This window comes from Cheilinus undulatus, linkage group 23 (genome assembly GCF_018320785.1).
Source record: "Cheilinus undulatus linkage group 23, ASM1832078v1, whole genome shotgun sequence".
Lineage (NCBI taxonomy): Eukaryota > Metazoa > Chordata > Actinopteri > Labriformes > Labridae > Cheilinus > Cheilinus undulatus.
The window spans coordinates 8,990,977-9,007,404 of record NC_054887.1 but is presented as its reverse complement, the minus strand read 5'-3'; the positions used below and the strand labels follow the sequence as shown (position 1 = coordinate 9,007,404).

The following is a 16,428-nucleotide window of genomic DNA, read 5'->3' as shown; positions in this document are numbered from 1 at the left end:
CTGTTCATGCATTTACCAATCTGTAATTGCATTTGCAGGTAGTTTTGCAACAATGATGGCTCTATTAAACAGGAAGTGAGAGGTTGGGACAATGCAAGAGTAAAGGGGAGTAAGGTGTGGTGGTTTGAAAAGGGTGTGTCCAAAGACAACTTTTGTTTTAGTCTGGCTGTTGCATAGTTAGCCTTAAATCTTATGGAGTGATTTGCATTCAGGAGTTTGGACTGTTTTTGTGGCCTTTAAGTCTTGGCAGAGCTCATGTATTATGTTCAGAGCTCTCAAAGAAAGTAATCTTAGCACTCAGCCTAGTGAAAGAAAGCCTAAATTAAACTCTTAGCACCTGCTGTTCTATTTAAGGCTTTTATTTTTAACACAGCATTAGGATTCTCTCACCTGTGTTGCGTGCTGTTTAATTCTAACACGTCTGATCTGCCAGGACCATGAACTTCGCTGTTACTTTCAACGACTAATCCCTGACCTTTGACCTCACAGGAAGTACTTTGGGGAGAAGATTGGCTTGTACTTCGCATGGCTCGGTGTTTACACACAACTGCTGATACCGGCCTCTATAGTGGGAATTATCGTCTTTGGCTACGGGGTAGCAACGGTGGATACAAACATACCCAGGTAGGAAAAAGTGCACTGATGCTTCACTATACTTGAAAAATCCCTTCATTTGGTTGATTTAAAGGGGAAGTGTGTTATTTTGTCAATTTTGGCTTGTAGTGCCTATAAAAATAATTCAGCCACTTGGATGTTTTACCCTTTAATTGATTTTATAAATCAATCATGATCCATATAATTTGGCTTTTTTGGCAAAAAAGATTTTTAATGTCAAAGTGAAACAGATCCCTAAAAAGTAATGTCAATTAAATAAAAATATGTAATGTAAAAGAAGTGGTTGCATAAATATTCGCCCCATTCTAGTCAGTATTTAGTAGATGCACCTTTAGCTGCAATCACAGCACGGAGTCTGTGTGGATAGGTTTCAGTCAGGCTTGCACATCTGGACTCTGCAGTTTTAATCCATTCTTCTATGCAAAACTACTAGAGCACAGTCAGGTTGCACATGGGTCAAGTGCCCTTTTCAAGTCCAGCCAGGAATTCTCTATTGGATTAAGGTCTGGGCTTTGACTCGGCTACTCCAGAACATTCACCTTGTTGTCTTTAAACCATTTCTGTGTTGCTTTCACTGAACACTTGACCGGCTACGGTCACCTTCTGCATCTTGAAAACATTTAATTGTTGTTAAATGCAGGGTGTCTCCCATCTCAGCTACTGAAGCTTGTAACTCCTTCAGAGTAGTCATAGGTGTCATGGTGGCCTCTCACTAGTCTCCTTCTTGCATGGTCACTCAGTTTGTGAGGACGGCCTGATTTAGGCAGATTTACACATTTGACATATTCTTTCCATTTCTTGATGTTGGATTTAACTGAATTTTAATTAATTGCTGGGAATGTATTTGTATTCATCGTCTGACTTATACTCTTCAATGACCTTTTCTCTGAGTTGCTTGGTATGTTCTTTTGTCTTCATGGTGTAATGGTAGCCAGGAATACTAATTAACCAATGATTGGACCTTCCAGACACAGGTGGCTTTATACTACAATCAGTACAGACACCTTCCCTGAACTCAGGTGATCCACATTTGGACCAAATGGCTGTACCTCTGTTGAATTAGGTCAGTGACTTTAGAAGGGGTGGATGTTTATGCGGTCAGTTATTTAATTACATATTTTTGATTAATTCACTTTTCTTTGAAGGATTCTGTTTTCACTTCCACATTAAAGGGGTGTTTTTGTCTTTTTTTTTGGTCAATAAGCCAAACTATATAGACCATGATTGGTTTATAAATAGAAAAGGGTTAAATAAAAATGCTCCTGTACACCATAGTAAAGATAAAATAAATCAGGTCTTCTTCCTACAAAAATTAAAGCACACACACTGTTACACACACACACAGTGGACTGGGATTGCCCGGATACCTGCTGCATCCGGCTTCAGTCAGGGGTGTGTAGGAGGAACACAGAAGGTTCGGCTGACACTCTGAGTGTGAGTGAGTGAGTGTATCACGAGGCAAATAGTTGGTAATTCAGCCTACACTGGCTCTGAAAAAGGTCAGATCAGAGTAGCTTGTAGTGTGGGTATGTGTTAAAACTTCCATTCATTTCTCATCGTTAAATGTTAACTGGAACTTAACCCACTGATGGCAAATCACAACCTCAGTGTATCTGATGCTTTATAGATGAATGTGGCTCGAGTTTAAAACTGCCACAGTGTAAACACCTTTCTGCTCTGTGACTTAAACTTTGATTTCCTCCCCCTCAGTCAGGAGATGTGTGATGATAGTCTCAATTTCACCATGTGTCCTCTGTGTGATGGAGCCTGCGACTTCTGGCGCCTTAGCACCGCCTGTGGCACCGCCAGGGCCTCACACCTCTTCGACAACCCAGCCACAGTCTTCTTCGCCATTTTCATGTCTCTGTGGGGTGAGTTTACACGTGTCTGATGGCATATGTGTTTGCAGAATAGTTGGCCAGAATGCAAATCTGATTTCAAGCGCCTTGTTATCTTCTTCACCTTACATTCCTGGTGATGTTAAGAGTCTAGGGGTAATTTATCAGGTAGGGCCAGGATGGCTTTTACTCCCTTAATAAATTAGATAATTTAAAAACTGCATTTTGTATTGACACGGGTTGTTTTTGTCTAAAAGTTGCTTTATGATCTGAAACATTTAAGTTTAACAAATATGCAAAACTTAAGAAATCAGGAAGGGGGAAAATACTTTTTCACAACACTGTAGCTAACAATTTGTATTTTTTTTATATTAAATGCTGATGAGCAAGTTACTGCAAACTAGCAAACTAGCTAATCTCTAGCAATTTTAATCTAAGTGATGTAACAAGGGCTTTTAACCCAGATTTTAAGAGACTCAAAGTTTGGTATTTTTTTACCCACATTTTAATTTTATAGTATGAGCTAAGTCTCATCTGTTATATAGAACTGGTGGGATTTTTGACTGATACTGGGCCCAGTCAGCAGGGGGACCTCCACGTTTTTGGCCTTATTTAGACAGTTGTTGCTCTGTCCATCATAATATAAACTTTATGAGAACTACAAGAGTGTACGTTTGTGTTTGAAAAACTACAAAAAGCAAAGACAGATGAAACAGCTCAACTGGATCTTTTTTTTTTAGGTGTTTTGTATTTTACAGTAAGACTTAAAAGTTTGGCAGGCTGTCATTGGAACAGGATATTTAATGGATTATTCAGATCTTTATCCTATTACTCCTTTGTGTTTTTGTAGCGGTGCTGTTTTTGGAGCACTGGAAGCGACGTCAGATCAGTTTGAGCTTCAGCTGGGATCTGACAGGCATTGAAGAAGATGAGGTATACCCACTTCTTACATGCACACACACACAAGCTCAAAGAATACACATAAAGACACTTAAATTCTAAAAATGCATACAAATTTGAATTTTTCTGCAGGAACATCCCAGGCCGAGATACGAGACCATCCTCCTACAGAAGAGGCAGAGAAAACAGAAACAAAAGAAGAAGAAAAAGAAGAAGAATGAGGTAGGAAAGATGAGACACATCTTTCATTTAGTGCAGAAAGTCTATCAGCCAACTGATGAATATTATCTGAGAGGAATTTCATTCTCTTACCCAGACCATAGTTGTGCCATTGCAATATTTACCTAAATTATTCAGTTTTATCAAGAAAGCCAACACTGACTCCCACAAAAACACGATTGCAAATGGCCATTCTATTAATCCATCTATCACCTGCTGGTACTGAATCACAGTCACTAAATTTTGGTATGCAGTTATGCAACCATAGTGTTTGTGAATCTAGACTATTCTTTTTATCAGTCCAATTAGAAAGTATTCAGACCCCCTTCCCTTTTTCAACTTTTTTATGTTACAGCCTGATGCTACAACCTTTCAATTTATTGTTTCTCTCATCAATCTATAATCAGTACCCTATCATAACAAAGTGGAAACAGAGTTTTAAAAAAATTGTGCACATTTATTACAGTGCTGAATTAAATAAACTGAATTATCCAATTCCCTTTAGTATTCAGAACCTTTATGCAGTACTTAGTTAAAACACCTGTGGCCGCAATTATAGCCTCAGGTCTTTTTGAGTATGATGCAACAAGCTTTGTACACCTGGACTGGGGAATTTTCTACCTTACAAATACTTTTGTAAGAATTTTCTTCTTACAAATCCTCTCAGGCTCAGTCAGGTTGGGTGGGGACTGTCAGTAGACAGACATTCTCAGGTTTGTCCAGATGTTTGACAGGGTTCAAGTCAGGACTCTGGCTGGGCCACTCTAGGACATTCACAGAGTTGTCCCTAAGTCCTGTGTTGTCTTGGCTGTGTGCTCAGGGTCATTGTCATGTTGGAAGATGAACCCAGTCTGAGGTCCTGTGCACTGTGGAACAGGTTTTCACTGAGGATGATGAGCTCTGCTTCGTTTCCCCCAAATACAACATTTAGATTCGAGGCCAGACAGTTCAGTCTTGGTTTTCATCAGACCAGAGAATCTTGTTTCTCACAGTCTGTCCTTCGTGTGATTTTTTACACACTCCAAGTGGGCTTTTGTGTGTTATACACTGAGGAGAGACTTCTGTCTAGCCGCTCTACCATAAAGTCCAGATCAGTGGAGGGCTGCAGTGATGATTGCCCTTCTGGAGCTTCTCCATCTCCACACAGGATCTCTGGACCTCAGAGTGACCGTCAGTTTCTTGGTCTCCTCTCTAACTAAGGCCCTTCTCCCCCATTTGCTCAGTTTGGCCAGGTGACCAGCTCTTGGAAAGTCTTGGTTGTCCAAACTTCTTCTGTTTGAGAATTATGGAGGCCCCTGTGACCATGGGAATCCTCAGTGCAACAGAATTTTTTTTCTTGCCTTTCCCAAATCTGTGCCTTGTAACAATCTTGTCTCTGAGCTCTGAAGGCAGTTCCTTTGACCTCATGGATGATTTTTGCACTGATATGCATTTTCAGGTGTGTGCTTTTCAATTTATTGTACCGCAGGTGGACTCCAATCAAGGTGTAGAAAAATCTCAGCAAAGATCCAGAGAAAAAGGAGGAAACTGAGCTAAATTTCAAGTGTTTTCACAAAGAGTCTGAATAGTTGTCAGTGTGATATTTCACTTTCACTGAAACATCCTTTCAAACCGTATTTGATAACATGAACAGTCAATAAAACATTCACCAGATTTGCAGTATACTTAAAGCTGTACATTCCCATCAAACATTCTGTGGGACACTCACCCTTGACTTTGTCCTCAAATTAGAAACAAACCATTTAATATGATCTGCGTGGATTCAATTGTTTTATTGAAGCCTGCAACGTTTACTTTAATCTTATTATATTCTAGTCTGATAATCTAATGATTGAGAATGATCTAGATTCTCTTTGTAAATTAGGTCAACCACATTAGGTCCTGTTGGCCCACATACTCTTTCTACGCGACAGATGGCTTTCTGCCTCAGCCCAAGAGAAGTCAAGACAATATCACATGATAGATCACCCAAAACCTGATCAAGAATGGCTATTGAAAGGTTGAATGATTATAACAGTGTTAGAGGAAAACTGTCAACTTACAACATCTGCTGGTTGTGTTTTAAAAAGAGAAAGGCAACGCTGCAGCAGAAGGAATTAGAAACAATGTTTTCAGGCACTTTATGTGTTTTCAAATTAGGCAGTTTGTCCCCCACTGTCCTGCTTTCACAGTTGGTTCATTGTTCCTAATCAAACACACTTCATTTCATCATTTATTTAATTCATACACCATGTAAACAACAGACATCGAACAAAATAGCCAGGGAATTATAGCCGCATGAAAAGGACATCCCAAGTAAGCTTCCAAAAGCTTACTTGAGTATGTGCAGTCTGATACATGAGGTAGTTTATGTGCATAGTTGTGTAATTGTACCCCAGTTGTCCCCAGAGAGCTTCCAACTCTGCCAAATTGCTTGGCCTCTTACTCTGAGCAGCCATGCTCAGCCTCTCTATCAAAGACCTTACCGACCAAACAAAACAAACAAATGACTGAAGGATTTTCCTTGAGACACACCAGAAAAAGCGAGGTCTTCTTGTTTGGGGTCTAGACGTTTAATTTCCAATTAACCTTCACAATAATACACAAACCACTTGTCGGTAGAACAGCTCCACCACTCACGACGAGCAGTCACCTACAGCTGCTACATCATTGTGCTGTTGGGCTTTATTTTAAATACATGGATTCTAATGCAACTGAATCACAAGGAAAACTTTTAAAGAGCGAGATGTGTTGGCTTGTACAAGAAGACAAGAAGGATGAGACGCCCAAGTTATGCTAGACTCTTTTTTCTCCAGCAAAAATGATCGACATTTCTCAAGAATTAGCCCTTGTGAACTGATGATCTCAACTGTAACCACTGCTAGAACAGTCACATCTGACCATCAGTTTCTTTGGCATAGTTGTGTTGAAATAGAAAAGCATCCTCTGGATAGTTCATTGCTGTCCTCCTCTCATTATTGGCTCTTCCCACAGCTGAAGTTATGTTTGCTGCTGCTACTATAGGCTGGATTAGCCAGAAAGCCCTAAGCATGCAATGCCCAGCTTCAGAGAAGTAAGATGGTGCTTGCGCCACCAGCCCAAACGACCTACGCCTTTCTGCATGACATGCTGAAGGTGGCATTGCAAAATAGTACCAAACAGAGAGGCTTTCTTGTTGGTGATAAAATGCTTCAGTAGTTTGATCTGATGTACAATTGAGCCAGCATTAGTTTTGGCCCATTTTAATCTAAAAATCACTCAATAGTGGGGAGCAGCTATACCCGTCTGTGGCGCCATCTAGCCTAGCTTCTTCAATCGCATCCTGTTTAAAGAGGCAATGCTCAATGACATCTCTAGAGGCTAATGGTACTTTGCCAAGTTATACAACCCATCTCCATTTTAAAGTGGGTATACTCTGTATACCTTGCACTACACCACTTTGCTTCAGTATTTTTAACCCATATAGTCATAAAATTACTGAGATTGTATTGTTTTAAAACACTCTGAATTAAATAGTATCAAAAGTTTTATGAACTTAGTCTGTAAACTTGTACAACAGCTCTGTGTTACTGAATATGCTTTTTATTTTACGTGTAAATGTGGTGTCTGTTCTTTTGGTCTACTCTGTCTTCTAGCCAGCGAAGCCGGAGGATGGGACAGTGACAGGGAAGGACAGATGGAGACAAAAACTGCTTTCTACTATGGCTGCAGGAATACCGGTAACCCCTCCTCCCCTTCTTTCCTCCCTCTTCCTCCTTCCTTATCCTCTCCTGCCCCTCTTCTTCCCTCCTGCAGGCTTCAGTCTCTCTGTTCTTCTCTTCCTGTCTCTGCCTCTGGCTTCTTCAGCTCCTCAGGTATTTGTTTGTACAACTTTCTTGGCTTGTTTTCTGATTTTTCTGATGCTCACGGCAACAAAACTCTCTTTTAATAATCTTCTGAATCATTCTGTAAACTAAAGGCATGACCAAACTTTCTGTTGCCCAAGAGGAAGTTGGCCCAAAATTACCCTTTCATACCGGCGCCCGTATTTTCTGTTCTGTGGGTGCTTCTCCGAGGGTATATTTGCTTCCTTAATTAAATATTTCCAGTGACTGCTCTCTAAGTACTTCTTTGATAATTATGTAACAATAAACAACACCAGCCAATGTTGGAACAAGTGCCCCAATGTTTGTGATGGACGTTTCCGTTTTGGAAAGAATCTTCTCAGTTGTTCCTGCATACTTTAAATTTAAATTGGCCTTGAAAAAGTGTTTGGAGACATTTATTTATTTGAAAAATATCTTTGCCAGGGAACAGAATGTTTCTACTGTCAGCAGAATGGGAGACAAACCTGTTTTTTTAGACAAATACTGTCAATGTTAACAGAAACACAGGCAGTGTGTCTGCCACCTCCAGTAGGTGGGGAGTTTGTGATCAAAAAAAGCCAGAACATACACAAATGTTGCATCAAGGAGTCTTCTTCTATAAGGCATATTAGTAGTTAATGACACATTTAAGAATCGCTGCAGACAGCTGATGCTAAGGAGGGATTTTTGTCTGACTTTTTATCTGCAAAATATATGGGAGATGTCATTTATAAACAAACATATATTGTTTTAATGCACTTGATGGCAAACTTGCAGAGAGATAAAAGGATGACATTGGAGATATTTTGGGCCCGGTTCACAAAAGTTCTGTTCATTTTTTTTGCATCCACTTGCCATCAATATGCGGACACAACTTTCCTCCATTAGCATGAGCATACAGCTAAGCACAAAGTAGAGGTGCAGGCTAGCTCCTTCCACATTAAGACCCCAAACTAGGGCAAACTGCACAGGGCAGGACAACTTATTACACGTTTCCACCTCAAAATCATGAACACTGTATGCTTTGTAATTTTTTTTTGTATTTTTTTGGTCAATAAAGGGACATTACAATGACCAGAATTGAGTTATAAAATCAATAAGACTTAAACGTCCAAGGGGGTGAACAATTTTATAGGCACTGTATATGTCATAACATTAAAAACATCTGCATGTAAACACACTAAATAACTATAGCCAAACTGTTGCTGTGTTCTTGTGAGTGTAGCCTAATCACTGTCCTGTTATGCTGTCTGCTGAGACTTCTACTGCTGAGCTGAATGGTTACTCAGCGCAACATTTCAGGATTTTATACGAACAATGTACATATTTATGATTTTTTTATGGCACCAGTTTCAAACCAGTACACTCAAGATATCTCCTGAGGGATATCAAGGACAACTGGGGCAACGATGTGGCGTGCAAATCAACACAGACAGACAGACACACCAACAGTTATAGTAGGAGTTGCCTTTTTTCTCTTAATTTTGACTTTTGGACTTTTCAGACAAAACTATTAGGCCTTAGACACTTCCATCCCCTTCATCAGCTGTGCAAGTAGGCAGGATCCAGGGAAGTGCCAACCCAAAAATGAGAAATGCATGTATTTAGTCACTATTTTTGCTCATGGGAAAATAAAAGCCTGTATATTTGTTATGATGGGACTGAGCTGAAAGAGCTTTTTAATGTGTGACTGTGAGTGAAATTGTGCTGCTATTTTTTTGATTTACATGCATGGCAATATCTTTGTTTAAAAGAATTAATGATGATTAATGAATTGCCCCCTGCATATCCCTGCATATCATCATACAGCATGATGTCACACATTATCATGATAATAATACAGAAAAATAAAAATTAAATGCTGACAAAAGTTAACCGCCTTCTAAAAAGCTATGAAGCCATGCTTTCAGGGGACTTAGGGGACCTATGAGGAGTAGCCAACCCCCCCTTCTGTAACTCCCACCCTGCCCAGGTGTGGTTGATAACAGTAATAACAGCTTATTGTGCTTGCTGAAAGGCTGATATAGCTGAGCCGTCATTTCACAGTCATTTGCCACACCTGTACTTGTCCTGTGATGATAGGTCGATTTATCTGCTGTGAAAAATGATTTGAATGGTAGAACTTTGTTTTGCACCTGCTCCATTGACTATGTAATAACTCTGAAATCTGTGGATCTAATCAAAGAGACAAAGACTTCAGAAAAGACAAAGAACAGAGACAGAGAAATAAACAGAGAGAAACTCCGAGGAGGGGAGGGATGGAGAGACACAGAGGGAGGGAGGCTGAGTGGGAGTCAGGCACGCTGGGCAGGAAGCCAGGGGTAAGATTAGTGAATGTCGCTATGGTGACACACTCTCTCTCTCTCACTCGCTCACTCTCTCTTTCACGCACACACACAGACAAACACACTAACACTGTTAAATTTCTCACCTGAGACTGAAATGTGTCGAGGATCAAATGTAAACAACCTAAATGGAGAATTTATCTTTTTCTGTTCCTGTTTTTACAAGACATTTAAAAAATCCTAATGTGCATCAGATAGACCCATCTTTATATATTTATTCACATTGACACAGTATACAAACCATACAGCATGAATCTGACACTGTGAAAGCATCAAAGCTTTATATGACAAGCGTACGGCTCGTCTTGTCTTGGTTTGTTTATTGACTGAAGCTGTGACTGCTTTCAGTGTCATCATCATTCTCAGTCAGTTCTTTATTTTGATCATTTCATTTTTAATTTTTTACCCCAAGCAAACCAACATAAACAATGGCCATAAAACACCACAGCTGTTACACATGATAGCTATCAGAAAGACTGGAATGGTCCATCATTTTTCTTAAAGGTACAGTGCACTGTATTTAGTCTAGTAGAACAAATAAAGTAAAAAATTAAACAAAATATTTATGAGCAGGCCTATGTTGAAAAAAGTGTTTTTCACCTAAATTAAGCTACTTATTCATACATTCGGAGGGTCCCCCTCCACAGAATCTGCCATCTTGAATGATCTGACTGAAAGTTACTTCCAAGGGAGTCGTACAACTCATTTCCATGAGAAGTAAACATTACCCTGCTGCTTATTACTCGTTTGCAATCTCTGCTGTGGATTTGTAAACCGTGTTCATTGTTGGCATGCAAGTCTGTTCCCAAGGATTTACAAACAGCTTTTTATTTTGTCTGACCTGAGCCTTAAAGGGCCAAGAACAGTTATAGTCTAAGATAGGGGATAAAACAGAGGAGACACGCTTCATAAAAAGACATTTAAATAACAAAGGAACCACCTCATGAGCAAAATCAGACTGAGTACCACAAAACCATCCAATTATTGTCTTTATAGTGGTGCTAGCATTCAATTAAGAAATTAATGCAAACTTAGCCCAAAATGAAGGGAAATTTGTGTTTTGTAGATTTGTCTTTGTTGTAACAATGCTTCTTGGCAGTAACTCTTAAACTGTTGGAAAGCCTGTTTATTTCCCTTTTAAATTGTGCCACATTTGTAAGGAACATGCATTTGTGGGATGAGCAGCAGAGCAACAGCTTATTCTGCCTTTGACTCTCATTTGGTGTTGTTTGCTAGGTTGGATGATTGAAATCTGAAGAAACCAGACATATTAACAATTTAACTCTTTATTCATTTAACAAACAGGAGCCTCAGTAGCGTGTGAATGCTACCACCAGAGCAAAACAAGAGTCAATAGCAATGGCAGAATCAGCTCTTTGGCATTGGCAGAGAGGATTTGGCAATTTTTTTAACGGGCGCACCCCACATACTCAGCTCTGCTGCTCATCCCAGAAATGCATGTTCCTTACAAATGTGGCACCATTTAAAAGGGTAATAATGGTAAGATTTATTGCCAGTAAGCATTGTTACAATAAAGAAATAATCTAACAAACACAGTTTAGTTACTCTGGGAGTTTTCAAGCTGGAGATGAATCTGATTTGCCCATTGATCCAGGGTCAATATGATGCTTGCTGACAGATTCCAATATAACCCCCCCCCCCCCAATTAATTGTACATCAATGAATATGGCTGATAGATCAGCCCTAGTCCAAACATTTACTGAAAGGAAGATTTTACATATTTCAGCACTCTGACATCAACGTAGGCCCTTATGGAGTCCTGAATAATGCTTGCATCTGCTGCCTCTCATGGCACAGGGCTGCTGGAGTCGGTCAGAGTTGGACATGCTGAGTGAAAATTGGTCCGTGTAATGACACCAGACTTAATGAAAGATGGCAGGAAGCTGAACAACCTGTCAGACAGAGCGGCAGATAAAGTTCAGTGCAGATGGATGGATGAAACCACCCGTCTGGTGTTCTTACTAGTGCAGATAAATATCGTGGTTTCTTTGTCATATAGAAGATTTTTTGTTGTTGTTAGGATTGTTTGATATGCTAGTCATAATCCTGGAAAATTGGGTTTATTTAGAGGACAGAAAGGTAGAGAGAGGGTGAACCGATAGAGCTAGAAAATAAAGACTGTGAGTGAGACTCTGTCACTCTCTGTCTTTGATGGGCTTTCCTCAATGGAGGTAAGAAGCCAAATATAACACCTGACCCATTTATTTCTACCTTTTCTCTGATGGCTATCCCCGCCAGCCACACAGAGCCTGTCTGAAGGTCTTTTTGTCCTTCAGTTAGTCAGTCCCTGAGGTCCATACCTGTTCGGGTCGGGTTTGTGTGTATAAAGCCAGAGTAAAAGTGGTTTGGTATTCTGCCCTAAATAAGACTTTGGCCCAGAAAAGAGTTTAAAAAGGCAAATGTGTAACTCTTATAAAATACAAAAGTTACTGCAGTATGAGTCTTTCTCCCCTTAACTATCCTTCCTAATATCAACCAGTCTGCCTCTCTAATGTGCCTTAAAACTGACTTGATAAAATATATGAGTTAGAAAAGGGAGTACTGCATATTATCAGAGGTTTTGTTGATCAGTGCCTGCTCTTTTTCCTTCATGTATATGAATTGCAACAGAAGGAGGGAAATGCAGTGAGATTCATGTTGTTCAGTGTTGCAGGTTTGCACTTTAATCAAAAAGCTCATTAGCTTTGTTACTGATTAAGACGTTTTCTACCTGGAAAAGTAATTTACCCGAGCATGCATTCATACAAACAGTCCAAGCATAATCCTCACAGTTCTAGTAAATTAAAGAAGCTATCCTAGGATTGGTTTTAAAGATGCATCGTTCTTCAATCAAATTTAAATGCAAAACCCCCCAAAAAACAAAAAGATTTACTGATACAAATGTTCCTTTATCACTCTTGCATTTTAAGGCCAGAGGTAATTTCTAAATCAAAAACTGTGTGGCTGATGGTTTTATGTGGTGGAAGGGAAAATATGGTGACTAGATGAAGCCACAATATGCAGAATATTTACATTACTGTTGCGATAGCCATGCAGTCTCCATTTGCAAAGACAACGCCCTATGAAAATGCATGCTCCACACAGATGAAGGGAGACAAGAGCCTAGAAGAGTCTTTACTGAGCTAGAGACTAGCAGAGCATCTTTAACAGTGTTTCTTCCCTGCTTTGTCATAATTGTGCTTTTAATGGTTATGGTGATATTCTATTAACTCGACAGACTCTGTCCTGAAACACCAGGAGCTTCCTTTCTTCATTTTTTTTGGTTATTTCACACACATTTTAAAATCTGTACTGATACCAAATGAACCTTTTTGGAGCCAAAAGACCGTCTGATCAAGGGTAAAGTAATTTGTAAACATCCTTTTACTGCAGTTGCTTCCAACAAGACCACAGTACCACATAGAGCTCAAACATAGCAGTCAGAAAACATCCGATTTATGATCAATTTAATCAAATGCTTGATAAATGTTATGAAAAAAAATACATATTATGCTTTTTAATCAAGCCATAGTGAATTCTAACATATTAGAAATAGTTTTGGTTTGATATAAACTGCATGAATTGCACAGCAGGTTGCAATGCCAAGAATTATTCACTAGATGGTGCTGTTGCCTGTCATATTAGGAGATTCACGGGACTCGTGTTCAGACTGTCCATCACTTCTCCCTGCCAGTGTCTGTAAGCCTGTGAGAAATTGCTGTCCTCCTCTGCTTGCCCATGTATGTAAACAAGTGTATACTGCTGAACTGGGTCACATATCTTTGGAGGAAGGAGAAAAATTTGTTTTTACAGAGATCTGATCATTTTTAAACAGAGACAGGTCACTAAAGTGGCTGCACTCGTTGATGCAAGTAGGTCAGCTTTTCCTCTGGGAACTTCAGGACCAGACTGAGAGCCGCACACAAAGTTATGTGATTAAGGTGATGTCAGTAGGTCAGGAGGCATCTGGAAAGCCTGGCATATTTGATCCTTGCCAAGTTGTAGCCTAATTTTGGCATTAAATCATTCAGAGTGTAATGATTTAGTCATATTTTTTCAAAATTGATTTTAGAGGGCAGCATATTCCCTGGAAAAGTGGGTCAGACGTGTCTTTATACCACTGAGGAGGCATACGTATGACTTATCAAACAGAGGGTAAGACAGTGCAACAGTGGTTCTCAACAAGGTCTGGAGCAATCTGTAATGTAACTGGGGTTTAATGGAGTGACGTCTGCAAGCTAGTTCAGGATGGCTCCACCAGCAGCAGTGATATTACTGCACACATTTACCATTAGCCTCATAAACACTTACCTCCACTCCAGTAATTTGTCTCCCTGATGTATTTATGTGAGTGCTACTCAACACTAGACCTGCACTCCTACTTTCAACCCCTATTGATTTGTTTTAACTTAAAATCCCCGTCTACTCAATATTTGTTTCTAAGTTTGTACCCTGCATCTTTAAGTCATACTTACTTGCTGTAATAGGTGGAGACAACAAACTTTGAAGAGCCAGCACTGTCTTATCCTGTGTGTTTTGTTCATGTGCGGAAAAAGGTTTTCTTTTCGTCAGCTCTCCATGAACTGTAAAATTACTTATATTTGGATCAGATGAATCCTCTCTGAGGGCTCCATTCAAGAAGAACCCCTTTGATTTTGCAGAATTTTCCAAAATTCATATCAATTCTCCCATTTTCTCACAAAAATGTTTGTGTTAGAGTCAAGACTCTGGAAAAGAAACCTTCCTGTTTCATGGTGAACACAAAAATTTCACAAGTATTTAGATGTGACTTAAGCTGAACCCACTGGCAATTGTAAAAAGACTACAATGACCACATCTTTCTGTATTCATGTTTACATATCATTTGTGGAAAGTTAATACAGTTTTGAGAGACGATGATTTCTGTCTTCCCACAAACCCCTGCAAAAGATAAAAGTTATCACGTTTGCGGTAGGAGACTGCTATTATGTTTGTGGGTTTAAGTTAAAAGCTGCATTTTTGTATTACATTTGTGGTCTATTACATTTGTGGGAAGTTACTATGTTAGCAGGTGTTACAGGGCCCCTCAGTCAGAACAGTCTCCAAAGATGATGTCAAAGTTAACCCAAATTTTGGGCAGTGGTGTACATGAGCAGAGTCATATTCACAGCAAAGTTGAACTTAAATGGTTTAATTCTTGTGTCATGCTCTAGACCAAGGGTTCCCAAAGTTTTTAATCCGTGACACCCAAAAGACCAGCATCAGAGCCTTCAAAGAAGAGTGGAGGCTGTGCTTGCTGCAAAAGGGGTATTTCTTTCAGTTTTCAAAAACTGAACAAAGTCTTTAGATGAAATCAGCAAACTTAAGGTTAGGCACAAAGGCGGCAAGCACAGTTCTCCAAGTGCAGCCATGACTCAGCGACAGACAGAAAGAATTAGATAACCGTTTCTACTTTCATTAGTTGTGCTTCACATTTCTATAAGAAAAAGCTATACTGAGCCATCGTCTCTCCTCTGCAGTGTTGATATAAACTGGGTCTTGTGTCTGTGTTTTACAGTGCATGGAATGAAAACATTTTCTCCTCCTGGTCTCTAAATGTAGGATGCAGACTGTAAAATGGTCCATTGTGCTCCTTTATGTCTCTCTGATGGGGTGTAGTAACACTTCCTGTGGAGGCGGTGGAGCACAGATATGCTGCTGCCTTGACTCGCCTTCATTTTATGCAAACCATGTGAAAGGAATAAAGGGAGCTCTGACAGTGCTATTATTATTTGGATTATTGTAAAAACGATTATCTTTTAGTCACTGCTGCAATCATGAAGCTGCTTTTGTCTCCTGAGATGTTTCAGTAGGCGCCTACTAGAGGTTCTGCCTCACAAATTTCTCAATAAAATTCAATGATCTGTTGATTATTGTATGATTGACTGCCAATTTTCCCTCTCTTTTCCTCCCTTGGTCCCTTTGTCCTTCCTGTTAGGCGGCCATAGAGAAGCTGACCTGGAAAGATCGCCTGCCTGGATACTGCATCAATGTTTCCTCAATCCTCTTTATGGTCAGTATTTAAAAATCAGGTTAATGCTGAAGTAGGGGTCGTATATTTCACATGCATGTATGGATAGAAGCACTTTAATTTGAAAAATAAACATTTGCATTAGCTAATGTGCATAAATGAATATATGACTGACCTACATGACTGTGTCATTGAAATATTAATTCTAGTCTCTACACTGTCAGACTGATGTGGTTGAGTGACAGCTAACATGTTTGATTTCTTTCCCTTTCTGCTCCTAGTTCGGTTTGACGTTTTCAGCTGTTTTCGGCGTCATCATCTATCGAATCACCGTCTCCGCTCTGATGGCGATGAGCCCTGACCCGGAGACAAAGTCCAACGTCCGAGTGACGGTGACAGCTACTGCAGTCATCATCAACCTCGTGGTCATTCTGATCCTCGATGAAATCTACGGAGCCGTCGCACTCTGGCTGACTGAACTAGGTACATGAAAATGTACTGTCTTATTGTAACACAGCAGGGAAACTAATCAAAACACAAAGAAACTGAAAAACAAACTCTTTTAAAAATCTGTTTTGATCTTAGTCCCAAACATGACTAAAAAATTAAGGCTGTCAATATCAAAATATTAGTTGCAGTGAAAGATACAATTAAGATCAACTCAGTTGACAAGTCAGTAGTCATCTGCACCTTGTGTT

At 39.7% G+C, this 16,428-nt stretch overlaps 1 protein-coding gene across 2 annotated transcripts in view; it reads left to right on the top strand.

Moving 5' to 3' along the window:
* The window catches only part of ano2b (anoctamin 2b), a 115,663-nt gene that overhangs the window by 47,526 nt on the left and 51,709 nt on the right, over positions 1 to 16,428 (top strand). Inside the window, exons 10-16 of one of the 2 annotated variants that reach the window (XM_041780780.1) lie at positions 490 to 624; positions 2,326 to 2,486; positions 3,304 to 3,386; positions 3,486 to 3,575; positions 7,187 to 7,270; positions 15,698 to 15,772; positions 16,012 to 16,213. In XM_041780780.1, the coding sequence (XP_041636714.1) occupies positions 490 to 624; positions 2,326 to 2,486; positions 3,304 to 3,386; positions 3,486 to 3,575; positions 7,187 to 7,270; positions 15,698 to 15,772; positions 16,012 to 16,213 (830 nt within the window). The remainder of the gene's footprint in view (positions 1 to 489; positions 625 to 2,325; positions 2,487 to 3,303; positions 3,387 to 3,485; positions 3,576 to 7,186; positions 7,271 to 15,697; positions 15,773 to 16,011; positions 16,214 to 16,428) is intronic. The other variant, XM_041780781.1, reaches the window with a different exon arrangement.